Source organism: Papio anubis, chromosome 6 (assembly GCF_008728515.1).
Source record: "Papio anubis isolate 15944 chromosome 6, Panubis1.0, whole genome shotgun sequence".
NCBI classification, from domain to species: domain Eukaryota; kingdom Metazoa; phylum Chordata; class Mammalia; order Primates; family Cercopithecidae; genus Papio; species Papio anubis.
The window spans coordinates 34,318,617-34,336,577 of record NC_044981.1 but is presented as its reverse complement, the minus strand read 5'-3'; the positions used below and the strand labels follow the sequence as shown (position 1 = coordinate 34,336,577).

Below are 17,961 nucleotides of genomic sequence, written 5' to 3'. Positions count from 1 at the left end.
GAATTAACTACATTGACAATCATGTCCTCTGTTAATAGGGACAGTTATGTTTATTTCTTTTTAATATGAATGGCCTTTATAACTTTTTATTGCTTGTTGTACTGGCTAAGACTTCCCATACTATGTTGAATAAGGATGGTGAGAATAGACATTCTTCCCTTGTTCCTGAACACAGGGGGAAAGTATTCAGTCTTTTTTCTTTTTTTTTTTTTTTTTTTGAGATGGAGTCTCGCTCTGTTGCCCAGGCTGGAGTGCAGTGGCGCGATCTTGGCTCACTGCAAGCTCCGCCTCCCGGGTTCACGCCATTCTCCTGCCTCAGCCTCCCGAGTAGCTGGGACTACAGGCGCCCACCACCTCGCCCGGCTAGTTTTTTTTTTGTATTTTTTAGTAGAGACAGGGTTTCACCATGTTAGCCAGGATAGTCTCGATCTCCTGACCTCGTGATCCGCCCGTCTCGGCCTCCCAAAGTGCTGGGATTACAGGCTTAAGCCACCGCGCCCGGCCAGCACTCAGTCTTTTACCACTAAGTATGATGTTAGCTGTAGGATTTTTGTTGATGCCCTTTATTAGGTTAGGGAAGTTTTCATCTACTCCAGTTTGCTGAGAAATTTATCATAAATGAATGTTGTATTTTGTGAAATGCTTTTTTAAAAAATCTATTGATATGACCATGTGGTTTTTCTCTTTAGATGTTTAATATGGCAGGTTACATTAACTGATTTTTTTGAATATTGAACCAGCCTTGCATTCTCAGAATAAGAGAATATTCACACTAAGTTACCATATGTACTAGTTGCATTCCTGCAAAAAGAAATTTTCATGTGACAGCTACAACCAAAATGGCCCATTTGTATTAATATAGTCACTTTACTTCTATGAAAAAAATTTCTAGCGTTTCCTATGGTGCTGCAATGAGACAGCTAACTCTTGGAACTGATGCTTTAACTATGAGCCCCCTATCAGTTTCTACTTATATTTAAATAAAGACCAAAGTTGGAGGATATCCCATTGCTAAATTAGCAAGCCATCAGTATAATCTTGTATCAAAATAAGAATGACATAAGAGTAATATCTAGCATCCACCACAACACCTAGCACATAGTAGGTATTCAAAAGATATTTGTTGAATAAAAATGATTACATAGCTAGTTATGGTAGCTCACACCTGTAATCCCAGCACTTTGGGAGGCTGAGGAAGGTGAATCACTTGAGGTCAGGAGTTTGAGACCAGCCTGGCCAATATGGCAAAACCCTGTCTCTACTAAAAATACAAAAAGTAGCCAGGTGTAGTAGTATGTGCCTGTAATCCCAGCTACTCGGGAGGCTAAGCCAGGAGAATTGCTTAAACCTGGGAGGCAGATGCTGCAGTAAACTGAGATCACACCACTGTATTCCAGCCTGGGCAACAGAGTGAGACTCCATCAGAAAAAAAAAAAAAAAAAAAAAAAAGATATAAGAGAAAGGAAAAAAAATAAACCCACCCAGCTTTTTTTTTTTTTTTTTTTGAGACGGAGTCTTGCTCTGTCGCCCAGGCTGGAGTGCAGTGGCACGATCTCCACTCACTGCAAGCTCCACTGCCTCCCGGGTTCACACCATTCTCCTGCCTCAGCCTCCCTAGAAGCTGGGACTACAGGCACCCGCCACCATGCCCGGCTAATTTTTTTGTATTTTTAGTAGAGATGGGGTTTCACCATGTTCTCCAGGATGGCCTTGATCTCCTGACCTTGTGATCTGCCCGCCTCGGCCTCCCAAAGTGCTGGGATTACAGGCATGAGCCACACCACGCCTGGCTACCAACCAGCTCTTAATACTTGATTAACGGATTGAATATTAGTTTAATTGATGTGAATAAGATAATTTGCAGTATGAATAATTCAAAAATTGTACTTACATTTGAATACCTAATGACAATAATTTTATTCAAATGAAACAAAAATACTATATGATGAAGACCTTATTAAAAAGGTGCTGGATCTTCCTCACAGTAGAATTCCAATGTACAAATGTAGAATTAAAGAAGAAAATACAAAATCACCTTTATGAAAATACTACAGTAATAATTGTACATAAGATCTACCCAGTGGATGCTAAAACTAGTGGGTGAAAGTTTGCAAAACTAAGAAACAGTATTTGCATATTTTCAAAGTATCTCCCTCGAGATATTTATTAACTACCCCACTACTTTACAATAGAAGACTTAGGAGAAAATAGCTTAACTAAGTGATCAATGTGAGCATCACCAGTAGTAAAATATATGAATATTATGAATCCTGTGATATGATGTAATAAGAAAAATACAACATCATTTCTGTAGTATTCTTGCCGAAAGTGTATAACCTTAGTACAATCATGAGGAAATATAAGACAAACCAAAATTGAGGAGTATTTGACAAAATAACTGATCTATTAATACTCTTTTAAAGTGTCAAAATCATGAAAGACAGGTAAAAATTAAGGAACTTTTATAGATTGCAGGAATAAGGGGAAATAACAACTAAATGAAATGTGAGACTCTGGATAGAATCCTAGAACAAAATGAAAGACATTAGTGAAAATACTGATGAGATTCAAATAAAGTTTTTAATTTCTAATGTTAATTTCCTAGTTCTGATCAATATACTATGACTATATGAAATGTTAACTTTAGGAGAAACTGTGGAAGGGATATATGGAAACTGCATTATTTTTGTAACTTTTCTGTAATTCTAAAATTAGTTTAAAATTTTTGAAAATTTTAAGGTGTTGGGAAGTTTGGAAATTTTAATTCCCTCTGTTTCACTATGGCCTAAGTTTAAATGAGGCTAGATAACTTAATTCTCAGATTGCTAACCTAGTAATTCTCTTACCTTCCCAGCATTGGTTAGTTATTTAAAACCATAAATTTCAAAAGATTTTCTCTTCATGCTACACGTTGCTTTTCAAGAGTAAATGGGGGCCAGGCATGGTGGGTCATGCCTGTAATCCCAGCACTTTGGGAGGCCAAGGCAGGCAGATCTCTTGAGCTCAGGAGTTCAAGACCAGCCTGGGCAACATGGTGAAACCCCATCTCTACTAAAATAAATAAACACATTTAAAAAAAAAAAATTTAACTAGGTGTGGTGGTGCAAGCGCATGTAGTCCCAGCTACTTTGGGAGGCTGAAGTGGAAGGATCACTTGAGTCTGGGAGGTTGAGGCTGCAGTGAGCCAAGGTCATAGCACTGCACTCCAGCCTGGGTGACAGAGCAAGACACTGTCCACAAAAAAAAAAAAAAGTAAATAGGGGCTATTCAAAATTATGATGGAGTGCATACACAGTATATTAAAGCAAGAAAAAGAAACACAAAGTATAAGAATTATAAAGGAATAAAGCTTCATTATTCACAGATGATTTTTTATGCAAAGAATTCAAAACAGTATAAAGAAAATTAATATGATTTTTTAAAAGCAAAAAAAGATTTTAAGAAGGCATAAAAAATAAAAGAAAAACAAAGAAAATAATAAGATTTTATGAATATTGCTGGATACTAAATCAGCATATAAAAATCAATTATGCTTACGTGCAGTGGCTCATGCCTATAATCCTAGCACTTTGGCAGACTGAGGCAGGTGGACTGCTTGAGCCCAGGAGTTCAAGACCAGCCTGGCAACATAGCGACACCCTGTCTCTATGAAAAATACAAAAAATTTGGTTGGGCATGGTGGTGCATACCTATAGTCCCAGCTACTTGAGAGACTGAGGTGGGAGGATTCCCTGAGGCTGGGAGGTTGAAGCTGTAGGGAGCTGTGATTACACCACTGCACTCTAGCCTGGGCAAAAGACCGAGACTCTGTCTCAAAAAAAAAAGCAGAAATAAAATTGTGTTCAGTATAACTCTTTAATATAAAGTTCAAAATGGGAGCAAATTAAACTATATTATATAGGGATATGTACACTACTGATAAAGAAAAGCAAAGAAATTGTTATCATAAATGCCAAAATAATGAATCCTTCTGTGGGGAGAGGTGGTGTTGTAATCAGACCTGGGTGGTAGTTACGTGGGTGTTTGTTTTATAAATATTAAGTAAGCTTGACATCTATTAATCTATTTTAATGCATTTTCTACATGCATGTTATATTTCACAATAAAAATGGAGATTACTAAATTAATTACCAAAACTATTACTAAAGTAATTAGAGCAATTAAGACAGTACAATATTGCAAAGATAAACAATTAAGCCAATGAAACAGGAAAAAGAGTCACACATATATGAATCACACACACTGTGTATCAGATATGTCACTACAGAGACAGGCCTTTAGTGACAAATGATGTAAAACACTTGGGTCTCTATACAGAAAAAAACATTTCAGGCCTTTACCTTACACCATACACAAAAATCTATTCCTGGTTAATTAAAGACCTAAATGTAAAAGTTAAAGCAAAAAGGACATTTTGGAATAACATAAGAGAATATCTTTATGATCCTGAGGTAGAAAAAGGTTTCTTAAATAAGACACCAAAAGCAAAAGGAAAAGCCCAAGGGAAAAGACTGATCAATCTGAAGTAAGTACAATTTAAGAATTCTATCTATTCAAAGCCACTGTGAAGTTTGAAGAGCAGCTAGGCACGGTGGTTCATGCCTGTAATCCCAGCACTTTGGGAGGCTGAGGTGGGTGAATCATTTGAGGTAAGGAGTTTGAGACCAGCCTGGCCAACATGGCGAAGCCCCATCTCTACTAAAAATACAAAAATTAGCCGGGTGTGGTGGCGCGCGCCTATAGTCCCAGCTACTCAGGAGGCTGAGGTGGGAGAATCACTCAAACAAGGAGGTGGAGGTTGCAGCAAGCCAAGATCAATCACCACTGTACTCCAGCCTGGGAGACAGAGCAAGATGCCATATCAAAAAAAAAAAAAAAAAAAAAGATTGAAAAGCAAATCACAGAATGGGAGATACTTGCAAAACAATATACAACAGAGGATTTATTTGTAATATACATACTCCTATAAATCCATAAAAATAACTAGATAAGGGTGCTCAACATTATTAGTAATAAATAAAGCAGAAAATGAAATTGAAATGAATTATCACCATGCACACTAAAATTAAAAATCTGGCGCATCATGTGCTAGCATAGATGTGGATAATGGGAACTGTCATACATTACTGGTGGTAGTATAAATTGCACAACCATTTGGAAAACAGTTTGGCATTATTTAATAAATGCCCCAGAAGTTGAAATTCAAGCTATATATTCTTGAGTAACTTGTAAATCTGTGTACCAGGAGACATGCACAAGAATATTCATAGCAATATTGTTCATAATAGTCCCAAACTGGAAACAAAGACAGGATACCGTGAACCCTGGAGACAAAGAGAATGCGAAGGTAGCAGCCTTGGATTCTGATGGCTTTTTAGTTTGGTCCCTGTCTCTGATGAGGTCTAACTGCCCTTTGCCCCCTTTTAATAAATGTCCTATTTTGTTTAAGCTAATTTGAGTAGATTTTCTGTTTCTTGCAATCAATAGAGCCTTGCCTAGGGGACAAAAATGTGGTGAAGAAATCCTATAGATTACAAGAGACTTAAGAGACATATCAACCAATGTAAGCACCATATTTGGGTCCTGATTTAGACACACAGATTGTGAAACAAAGCACAACATGTAACAGCAAATAATTTTTTAAAGATCACCCCAAAACTCACCATACCTCTGGTTCAAGGTCTCTTGTGAGATTGCAGTTATCTCAAGGTTCTACTGAGGCTGGAGGATCTGCTTCCAGGCTCACTCATATGGCTGTTGGCAGGCCTGAGTTCCTCCCCATTCTGGCTTCTCCATATTCACAGCATGGCGGCTGGCAGGACCAACTATATGTGTTGGGCCCAATACAAAATAAAAACACAGGGCCCTTAGTTCAGAAATTATTCAGAATTTCAAGACAGTGACAGCAAAGCATTAAACCAAGTGCAAAGTCCTTCTAAGCCTAGGACTCTGTCTTGACTGCATAGATTACAAACCTTTGAAGCCACCTCTGGCAGGTAGTGAATGAGAGAGCAACCAAGATGGAAACCAAAAGTCTTCTTGCAACCTAACCTCAGAAGTGACATCCTGTCATTTTTGTTATAGTCTACTCCTTAGAAACAAATTAGTAAGTCTATTCCACACTTAATGGGGAGGAAATTATATAAGGGCAAGAATACCAATTGACCATTGTACATCATCTTAGAGACCCTCTACAACAACAATCATTTGTAAGATAATCAGGGAAATTTGAACACTGAGTGGATAACGATGATATTGTACTAAAATTACAAGAGTATTATCATTTAGAGACACATACCAAAATATCTACAGATTAAATAATCAAATGCCTTGGATTTGCCTCAAAGTAATATAGGGTGAGAGAGGAGTAGGAGCATAGATTGGTTATGCGTTGACCATTGAAGTGGATGATGGATGTATGGAATTCATTAAACTCTATTTTTGTATATGTTTGAAATGTCTTATAAAAAGGAGTCTTGCTTATCTAAGACAATAAACCACCTCACTAAATTCATCATTGAATTTAGATGAGTATATTGGTATGATGTAAATTGAGGACAGACTCTTAGGGAAGGAAATAGGGGCTTGAAACATCAAAAGGATGACACTATGCCTGTTAGTCCATTTGCTTCAAAATTTCCAAATTCTCATGGTGCTTCTTAGAAAAGAAAGTATTAGAGAAGGAGCTGAAGGAAGAGGCTGGAGTGACTGGCCTGTGGAAGAGAACCAACACATACCAACTTCAAGTCAGTGAAGTGTGATTCTTGCCTTGCTCTCCAGTTTTCTCTTCAGCCCTGGAGAATTCCCAGGGCCTGCTTGTGCTTAGCTAGGAATAAGGATGGGGCTGCTTTTGAGCTGTTGGAATTAGGGATCTTATTGCTGTGGTATTTGCGTCACAAGTTTAGTATTAAGACCTTGCAGTGAACGATGTTTCAGCCTATGATATTGGATTGAAGTGTAAAAAGCATATGGCAAAATAGGAAGAGAAGCTAGGAATCAAAGCAGATAATAAAAAGTACTAATGAAGTACTATATGTTCAGAAATACTGTTACCACACTCAGTCAGCTATACACATGGATGATTTTTATTTTAAATATTCTTTACAGCTTTTATTTAAGGTGACTTTTAAAGCCAAGCTGCTTTTTCTTAAATTATCTTGTTTTTCAGGCCTGACACTTAGTTTGCTGGCAAGGCAACTGATTCCTCCTCTCAACATCGCTTATGCAGCTTTCTGTTCTTCAGTAATTTATGTAATTTTTGGATCATGTCATCAAATGTCCATTGGTGAGTTCAGCACTGAAATACACATGCGGTGGATGAAGTTTCCATCCTGATCATATATTTATTGCTAAGGAACCCAACATAAAACTATCTTTAAGATAGAAAGAAAGGAAGCAGGAGGTGGACATTCTATCCATACAGTTAGTGTTCAGATTGTAGAAATAAATACTTCTAGTGTATCATTATTGTCACCACCAGAAAACAGGCCAGCAAGTTGTTTCCCAAAGAAATTAAAGGTAGAGGTACTTTCCTTGAGAAATCACCACACATTGGCATCTGACTTCCCTCAACCCAGAAGATTCAGAAATGATTATGTGAATACTCCCAGAGCAGATATTTCTTTCATCTGACCCATATTAACCAAACTCCATGGGCTGACTTGTAATACAGCAAGCCAGCTTACTAATTTACAATGAGAAAATGTTACCACAGTAATCAAAACACTGACATCCCTAGGATAAGTACTCCCCTTCCCTGAGTCAAAAGTCCATCTACTAATTTATAATTAGAAATAACTTATTACAGAGGCCAGACTAATTAAAGGTCATAGAATCAGCACATTTACTTCACCTAGGTGAGCCTGCATAGAAATCAAATCACAAAATTCCCCCATAAGTTTAGAAGGTTATTGCTAGTATTTACTCAGTGATGTGCCTTTTCCTAGATTTCTCCACTGAACTGACCAATCCACCAACATTTACCATTCTGAATGACACATTCTTTTTTTTTTTTTTTTTTTTTTGAGACGGAGTCTCGCTCTGTCGCCCAGGCTGGAGTGCAGTGGCGCCATCTTGGCTCACTACAACCTCCGCCTCCCGGGTTTACGCCATTCTCCTGCCTCAGCCTCCCGAGTAGCTGGGACTACAGGCGCCCGCCACCACGCCCGGTTAATTTTTTGTATTTTTAGTAGAGATGGGATTTCACCATGTTAGCCAGGATGGTCTTGGTTTCCTGACCTGGTGATCCCCCCGCCTTGGCCTCCCAAAGTGCTGGGATTACAGGCGTGAGCCACCGCGCCCAGCCGACACATTCTTTATATATGTTTTTATGTTCAGTCTGATTAACATCTCATCCTTCCAGATGTGAAGTGCTACTTTTCCTTTTTTAGGAATAGCTGGGCCGGGCACGTTGGCTCACGCCTGTAATCCCAGTACTTTGGGAGGCCAAGGCAAGCGGATCACGAGGTCAGGAGTTTGAGACCAGCCTAGCTAACATAGTGAAACTCTGTCTCTACTAAAAATACAAAAAATTAGCTAGGCGTGGTGGCAGGTGCCTATAATCCCCACTACCTGGGAGACTGAGACAGGAGAATTGCCTGAACCCGGGAGGCGGAGGTTGCAGTGAGCCAAGATCACGCCATTGCACTCCAGCCTGGGCAACAAGAGTGAAACTCCATCTCAAAATAAAATAATAAAAATAAAGAATAGTTCATGTCTTTATTCAATCCATTATGTGTTGATTTTACATTTGAACACCAAGAAAACAACTTTATTCCTGTATTTCCAAGTTTCTGAGGAACCTCACAATCATTTCCAAATACTTATAATAAGGGTTGTTAGAAATGTATTTATGTTGGGTAAATTTAAAGTTAAGGTGTACCTTTGCTCTCATATGTGGTATGACAATATGAGGACTAAACAAAATAATGTTTGAAATAAGTTTAATTTACCTCAGTGTCAGTATTATTTTTCTTCCTATTGTTACTGATTGCTTCGTTTTCTTTTTTCTTTTTCTTTTTTTTTTTTTTTTTTTTTTTGAAATGGAGTTTTGCTCTTGTCGCCCAGGCTGGAGTGCAAATCATGCCATCTCAGCTCACTGCAATCTCCGCCTCCCAGGTTTAAGTGATTCTCCTGCCTCAGCCTCCTGAGCAGCTGGGATTACAGGCATGTGCCACTACGCCCAGCTCGTTTTGTATTTTTAGTAGAGATGGGGTTTCTCCATGTTGGTCAGGCTGGTCTCAAACTCCTGACCTCAGGTGATCCACCTGCCTCAGCCTCCCAAAGTGCTGGGATTACAGGTGTGAGCCACCACACCCGGCGATTGCTTTGTTTTCTAGTATTTTCACTGCCATCTCACTTTTAACCTTCTCTAAGAGCAGACACAGTAGCTGAGCCGACACCCATTTCAGTCAACTTCTCTATTCCACTCAACATGCCCATAATACAAAGAGACTAAATACCTACACCACCACCATCTAAATTCCATGAGTTGGTCACAATATGTGGAGCCACAGTTCTCTTTCTCAATCTTTCTTACTTCTCAATGGCCACTTTCAAATGAGAAAAGTTATTCAGATGAAGGACAAGCCAGAATTCAACCATACCTTGCTTTTGTCAATATCAGTTTACCTGGACTTGAAACTTCACCTTCTGCCTAACATCTTCTTCCATAGGTTCCTTCTTCCTGGTGAGTGCTCTGCTGATCAATGTTCTGAAAATCAGCCCATTCAACAATGGTCACCTGGTCATGGGATCGTTCCTCAAGGATGAGTTTTCTGCCCCCTCCTACCTTATGGGCTATAATAAATCCTTGAGTGTGGTGGCAACCACAACTTTTCTGACTGGGATTATTCAGGTAGGATCTGAGTCTTCAAATCCCTTAAAAGGAACTGAATAAAGGGGCTATAAACAGACCCCTTCCTTATACTGCTCCTGTGATCCATTGTGATATACCTGGAACTGCAGTGATTGATTTTTTGAAAAATCGGAGGCTGTGTGAATAGGGTGTCTCCTTAGTGATAAACTTCTCTCTCTTCAGAAATCATCTACCACTGATTTAGGATGAGATATTGAACATTCTCTTCAGTCCTTTCTCCTCTAAGACAAAGGGTGTAAGGGACAATGGTCCAGAGCAGTGGTCCCCAACCTTTTTGCAACCAGGGACCAGTTTCCTGGAAGACAATTTTTCCACAAATGGCAGGTCAGGGCCAGGGAGGGTGGTGGTTTTGGGATAAAACTGCTTCACCTCAGATGACCAGGCATTTGGTTCTCATAAGGAGCATGCAACCTAGATCCCTTGCATGTGCAGTTCACAATAGGGTTCATGCTTCCCTGAGAATCTAATGCTGTGGCTAATCTGACAGAAGGCAGAGAGTTCAGGCAGTGATGCTTGCTTGCCTGCTGCTCACCTCCTGCTGTGCAGCACCCGGTTCCTAACAGGCCACAAACCAGTACCAGTACCGGTCCGTGGCCCCGGGGGGTTGGGGACTGTTAGTCCAGAGTTCCACTCCTGATCTTACCTTTTAAAAAATTGCTTCATATTCTTTTTTTTTTTTTTTTTTTTTTTTTTTAAGATGGAGTTTTGCTCTTGTTGCTCAGGCTGGAGTGCAATGGGACAATGGTGGCTCACTGCAACCTCCACCTCCCAGGTTCAAGTGATTCTCCTGCCTCAGCCTCCCAAGTAGCTGGGATTATAAGTGCATGCCACCACACCCAGCAAATTTTTGTATTTTTAGTAGAGAAGGGGTTTCACCATGTTAGCCAGGCTGGTCTTGAACTCCTGACCTCAGGTGATCCACCCACCTCGGCCTCCCAAACTGTTGGGATTACAGGCATGAGCCACTGTACCTGGCCAAAAATTGCTTTATAGTCTATCAACAAGAATAGCCTCATCTAGCTGGGCATGGTAGCATGTGCCTGTAGTCCTAGTTACTCAGGAGGTTGAGGTGGGAGGATCACTTGAGCCCAGGAGGTTGAGGCTGCAGTAAGCTGTGATCATACCACTGCACTCCAGCCTAGGTGACACAGCGAGACCCTGTCTCCAAAATAGTAATAATAATAATAATGGCCTCACAGGCTCACACACTATCTTTGGGTTAGTAAGCTTTAGAGTCAGATCTGGAGTCCTTTTTCTGCATTGACAAGGACCACAGCTAAAGGACAATAATATGAATGACTCATTAAAATCTCAAAACTTATTTTGACACTATCTTTAATTTCCTCTGAGAGTCTATCACCAAAAGTTCATCCACTGAACTCAAGTTACATCTTCCAGGCTTATTTCTCTTTTTTCTCAACTAACCCACTCTCTAGTTGATTTTCACTGATCTCCCCTGGGACTGTCTTTCATTAGGTAAACATTTATTGGGTACCTACAAAGGCAGGCTATCAACGTGGGCAGACTCCAGCCCTGACACTATGAGCTGTGTGAACTTTGGTAAATTATTTTACCTTGGTGGGCCTCAGTTTCCTCATGTGTAAAGCAGGAATAATATTTGTTTTGCAGGGTTCTTAGGAGGATTAAGTGAAAAAAACGCATGCAAAGTATTTAGCCTAGAGCCTGTCACATAGTAAGCATCAATAAGTTATACTTAGTTGGCACAGAGAAATGAATTTGGTACTTTAACAGGCCAAAAATTTAAAAAACAATATATAGTTTCCTGTGGTTAAAAAGTTTAATCTTGTGGGATAAGACAAAATACACAAGCAGCCTTTTAATTATCAAGCGGCCTCATACATGCTTTCTCTCCTCCTTCAAGCCTCAGCTTTTTTCATCTAAAAAAGGAAGAGGGCTGGGCATGGTGGCTCACATCTGCCTCAGCCTCCCCAACAGCTGGGACTACAGGCGCATGCCACCGCGCCCAGCCAATTTTTGTATTTTTAGTAGAGACGGTGTTTCACCATGTTGGCCAGGATGGTCTCGATCTCCTGACCTCGTGATCCACCTGCCTCAGCCTCCCAAAGTGCTGGGATTACAGGCATGAGCCACCATGCCTGGCTATAACATAAATTTTATATATGTATATTGACATGTAAAATACCTTTTTTATTTTTCTTCAGGATATGCATAACCCTGAAAACAAATAAATTCAATTTAATCATTCTCAGTAAAGATAAGAGTCAAAGGCCAAGAAGTTTGAGCTTGATCCCACTGTTTTGGAATTATCTTCTCCTTTGTGAAAAGCTACATTCCTCAGAGGAATGTTAACATCTCCTGAAAAGGGCTATCAAAGCTTCTAATTAAAGAGGTTTAAAAAGGCAAAGGCAGGCCAGGCACAGTGCTTTCATGCCTGTAATTCCAGGGTTTTGGGAGGCCAAAACAGGAGAATCACTTGAGGTCAGGAGTTCGACACCAGCCTAGGTAACATAGCAAGACTCCCCACCTCTACGAAAAAAAAAAAAAAAAAAAAATTAGCTCAGTGGTGTGTGCGTCTGTAGTCCCAGCTACTTGGGAAGCTGAAGCAGAGGATCCCTTGTGCCCAGGAGTTTGAGGTTACAGTGAGCTATGATTGCACTCCAGCCTGAGCAATAGAGTGAGATCCTGTCTCATAAATGAATAAATAGGCAAAGGTTTGTTCTGATCACCTTGTCCCTGTTTTCCCCAAGTCAACCTAGAGAGCAGTAGATTCCAGGGCAAGAACTTAAGTGAGCTGACTGCTCACAAAGGAGGAAAGGAAGTACTAGTGTGGGCTAGCACTTGTCAGGAGGCTCTGATCAACATACAAGGACCCATGTTATCAACTTCTGTTCATTAGGGAAAGAGAGTTATAAGAGTTACCAAAGGGGCCTATCTTAACTTTTCTATTGGAAACTCTTCTTTTCCTGGAGAGCGCCATTGGTGCCATTGCTGGATTGAAGACATTCTGCCCCACTCTGGTTTTCTCTTCTCTGCAGCTAATAATGGGCGTATTGGGTTTGGGCTTCATTGCCACTTACCTTCCGGAGTCTGCAATGAGTGCTTACCTGGCTGCTGTGGCACTGCATATCATGCTGTCCCAGCTGACTTGCATCTTCGGGATTATGATTAGTTTCCATGCCGGTCCCATCTCCTTCTTCTATGTGAGTAATTTCAACTCTTATCCAGAGTTACAAATGCCACTCCTCTTGCCTCCAAAGAGAGGTGGACCTCAGTGGGGAGACTCCTGCCCATTCTGAAAGGAGACACAGCCAATAGCAGCTTAGTCAAGAGGGTACTAGAAATATTTTCCTTTATTGGAGAATTAGGGTCTTGATTAATTGCAGATGCCAGACCATGCTTTCAGTTGACTAACCATTTCAGTCAGCCTTTTAAACTATCATGATATACATTAAAATTTGACCTTTAAGATATTGTATATATCACAGTTCTTTTCATTACCTACCTTATAACAGACATGTCTCCTAAAACATCTAAAGGATATACAATACTAAGTAGTTCCTGAATGTAAGAATAGGGTAGGAGCTAAGCTACAGTATATTATTTGGGAAAACTAATAACTATTGGCTTATAAACAGAACTTCTAGGGCCTGTTCATTATACTAAAACATACAGTGTATTCTCTCCTTGTCCTTATTGAACATTACTGTCCCTCTTTTTACAAAAATGGTCACCCCCACCATGCTTGCCCTCACTATTCTAGTAATGCCCATAGAGACCTTTGTATCCAGAAACTCTACTTGGGGACTTCTTTTTAGTTAATCTACAGTGTCCATTTCTAGACTTAGGCAATTACTATATCCCTTTCTAAGCCTCCATAATTTTATTTTCTTTCAGGACATAATTAATTACTGTGTAGCTCTCCCAAAAGCTAATTCCACCAGCATTCTACTATTTCTAACAGTTGTTGTTGCTCTGCGAATCAACAAATGTATCAGAATTTCTTTCAATCAGTATCCCATTGAGTTTCCCATGGAATTATTTCTGGTAGGTGTTTTTGACCTCCCAAATTCATAGTTTACATAATTTTAATATTTTTTAAAAAGTTGAGTTGAATTGTGTAAAAGCTGAATACATTTAGTTTTCGATATATGCTTATATTTGTGAAAACATGCTTATTTTCTTTTTCTAAAATATTTTGATACTATAGTTGACAAATAAAAATTGAATCTATAGTTTATGATGTGATATTTTGATGTAGATACACATTATGAAAAGTTAAATCAAGGTTTTTTTTGTTTTTTTTTTTTGACAGAGTCTTGCTCTGTTGCCCAGAATGGAGTGCAGTGGTGCAATCTTGGCTCACTGCAACCTCTGCCTCCCAGGTTCAAGCAATTCTCTTGCCTCAGCCTCCTGAGTAGCTGGAATTACAGGTGTGTGCCACAATGGCAAGCTAATTTTTGTATTTTTTTAGTAGAGATAGGGTTTCACCATGTTGACCAGGCCGGTCTCAAACTCCTGACCTCAGGTGATCCACCCGCCTCGGCCTCCCAAAGTGCTGGGATTACAGGTGTGAGCCACCACGCCTGGCCTAATTATCATTTTTAATTTTTTTCACCTTGCACCCCTAGCAGCGGTTATTATTTTTGTTGTGAGAGCATTTAAGATCTACTCTCTTAGCAATTCCAAGTACACATTATTAACTATAGTCACAATAGCACAATAGATCTGCCTCACAAAATGCTTATTTCCAAGTACTTTTATCTATTGCCTCATTCTCATAATATTTCAAAGATAAGGTTTTTTTCCCCTTGTGAAAGAAATACAGGCTCATTCTAAGTTTGAAAAACATAAGGAAGTTTAAAAAAGTGGTAGAGGAAAAGAAATTCCTATAGTTGCACCGTCCAAAGTCAACTACTAATGATATTTTAATATTTTCAGTTATTCACTCCTTTCTTCTCTCAGACAAACATATGACAGGCCTAGCCTCAATGTTGGTGAATTTCCATCTTTTTCTACATAAATGTTTTATTTTTATTTTAATGTAGTTGAAATCATACTGTTATTCAACCTCCATTCCTTCTCACTATGCTACAATAAGGAAATTGAGGCAGCTCATCCCTGGACTTGAACATAGGAGCACATCTAGATTAGAAGATGTCAGACTCAGAGGACCTTCCTAAAAAAATTAAAATAAAATGAAATCCAAGAATTGAGGCACAAGCAATCTCATGTTTAAACGATAACAGACAAAGGGCCAAAGAACCAAGGAGGAAATGAACAGCCCTTTCCTATGGCTAGAACCAGATGCATTCACAAAGGAAACATACGACGTTCACGGAGAAACAACTGGAAGATCTGAACATCTTGTTCAATAAGAACCCATACCCGAACCCCAGCCTTCAGAAAGTAATGGCCTCAAAAATGGACATGTATCCAACAGTACAGGTTTGGCTCAAGAACCACAGAGCAGAGGCTGGGTGCGGTGGCTCACGCCTGTAATCCCAGCACTTTAGGAGGCCAAGGCAGGCGAATCACCTGAGGTCGGGAGTTCGAGACCAGCCTGACCAACATGGAGAAACCCTGTCTCTACTAAAAATACAAAATTAGCCAGTTGAGGTGGCACGTGCCTGTAATCCCAGTTAGTCGGGAGGCTGAGGCAGGAGAATGGCATGAACCCAGGAGGCGGAGCTTGCAGTGAGCTGAGATAGCACCACTGCACTCCGGCCTAGGCGAAAGAGCGAGACTCCATCTCAAAAAAAAAAAAAAAAAAAGAACAAAACTCAAGCAAGCAAAATGCAAGCTTATTCAGCAAACGCAATCTCAACAACAGCAATTAGCTGAGGATACAGTCAAGACCAGTCCTTCCCAAGAAATACAGACATACCAGTCAAATCTCCTAATGATGCCTATCTTGTAGCCCTAGTTTATATAGATCACTGGGCACCCTGGTTGCAACTCACCTTATGCCCCAATGTTAAGGTCCCTACAGATGACTTTGTTGTCCACAAAACAGTTCATTTTGGCTACTGCCAAGATCCTAGAATATACTGCTTCTGCTTCTATCCCATTTTTGGAATCCTGATTTTATTCTCCATGCTTCAATTCTAATTGTTTTGACTGTTCACCTCTACAAAGTAGAGAGAGATACTAGACACAAAATGTAACATATTGTAATGTGTGTAATGATTTCCTACAAGAGAGTACTTTTCAGCAATAAGGAACAAACTGGAGATAAACACACACACGTTGTGTGTACAACATGGATGGATTTCAAAAACATTATGTAGCATGAAAGAAAAAAGACACAAAAGGCTACATACTGTATAATTCCATTACATGAATTCCTAGAGCAGGAAAAACTAATCTGTCATGACAAAAAGATTAGTGGCTGCCCACGTGGAAAAATTAAATAGTAAGTGGTAGAAAACTAATTTATCAGGGTGATGGAAATGTTTCATGTGTTAATTAGGTGTTAATTAGGGTGGCAGTTACCTGGCATATAAATTCCTCAAAACACATAGAACTGGCTGGGCGCGGTGGCTCAGGCCTGTAATCCCAGCACTTTGGGAGGCCGAAGTGGGCGGATCACAAGGTCAGGAGATTGAGACCATCCTGGCCAACATGGTGAAACCCCATCTCTACTAAAAATACAAAAACTTAGCCGGGCGAGGTGGTGGACGCCTGTAGTCCCAGCTCCTCGGGAGGCTGAGGCAGGAGAATGGCGTGAACCTGGGAGGCAGAGGTTGCAGTGAGCCGAGATCGTGCCACTGCACTCCAGCTTGGGCGACAGAGTGAGACTCCATCTCAAAAAAAAAAAAAAAAAAGAACTTTATATCTAAAAGCTTTGCACTTTATTGTATCTAAATTATACCTTCATAAAAATAAATATATGTAACAAAGAAATTGAGGCAAATGAGATGTTAAATGTTTTTTCTAATCTATGTCATTAGTAAGTAGCAGAGCTAGGGCTCGCTGTCTAATAATAATGTTTCTTGTTTCTTTTCTTTTTTTTTTTTTTTTGAGACAGAATCTCACTCTGTCACCCAGGCTGGAGTGCAGTGGCGTGATCTCGGCCCACTGCAACCTCCGCCTCCCAGATTCAAGCGATTCTCCTTCCTCAGCCTCCCGAGTAGCTGGGATTACAGGCACCCACCACCATGCCCAGCTGATTTTTATATTTTTAGTAGAGATAGGGGTTTCACCATGTTGGCCAGACTGGTCTCGAACTCCTGACCTCAAGTGAGCTGCCCGCCTCAGCGTCCCAAAATGCCAGGATTACAGGCATGAGCCAACGCACCTGGCCTCTTGTTTCTTTTCTAAAATCTGCTGGTAAAATTTATATGTTACAGTTATAATTAACATTTTACCATGATAAAGATATTTTCATCAATAAAGCTCAGATTTTCTAAGTCAGCATTTTTCATTTTAAGATTGCTGAATTCGGGGCCTGGCATGGTGGCTCATGCCTATAATCCCAGCACTTTGGGAGGCCGAGGTGGGCCGACCCGCTGAGGTCAGGAGTTCAAGACCAGCCTGGCCAACATGGTGAAACCTTGTCTCTACTAAAAATACAAAAAGTAGCCGGATATGGTGGTGTGTGCCTATAATTCCAGCTACTCCAGAGGCTGAGATAGGAGAATCACTTAACCTGGGAGGCAGAGGTCGCAGTGAGCCGAGATCATGCCACTGCACTCAAGCCTGGGCGACAGAGCGAGACTCTATCTAAAAAAAATTAAAAAAAAAAAAAAGAGAATTATTTCTTTTTTAAGAGGTGGTCTGTGGCAAAGATGCTTCAAGTTAACCAAGTAATCGTATGCCCCCTGCACCTCCCAGTCTCTCTTGCAATTAGGAGGACCCAGTGACTTCAGCCAAAGAAGAGGTGAATAGGTGCAAATTCCCTCTTCTTTCCTCCCCTGCTGTGATGATGACAGGAGCAGTATGTTAAGAAAATGGAGACTGGGAGCAGTGGCTCACGCCTGTAATCCCAGCACTTTGGGAGGCTGAGACGGGCAGATCACGAGGTCAGGAGATCAAGACCATCCTGGCTAACATGGTGAAACCCGGTCTCTACTAAAAATACAAAAAAATTAGCTGGGCATGGT

The 17,961-nt window shown here is 40.2% G+C and overlaps 1 protein-coding gene across 7 annotated transcripts in view; it reads left to right on the top strand.

The window, feature by feature from the left end:
* The window catches only part of SLC26A8 (solute carrier family 26 member 8), an 81,014-nt gene that overhangs the window by 18,938 nt on the left and 44,115 nt on the right, over window positions 1-17,961 (top strand). For all 7 annotated transcript variants that reach the window (XM_003897510.4, XM_003897511.4, XM_009204998.3 and 4 more), the window contains 4 exons: window positions 7,169-7,285; window positions 9,675-9,856; window positions 12,895-13,059; window positions 13,754-13,903. In XM_003897510.4, the coding sequence (XP_003897559.3) occupies window positions 7,169-7,285; window positions 9,675-9,856; window positions 12,895-13,059; window positions 13,754-13,903 (614 nt within the window). The remainder of the gene's footprint in view (window positions 1-7,168; window positions 7,286-9,674; window positions 9,857-12,894; window positions 13,060-13,753; window positions 13,904-17,961) is intronic.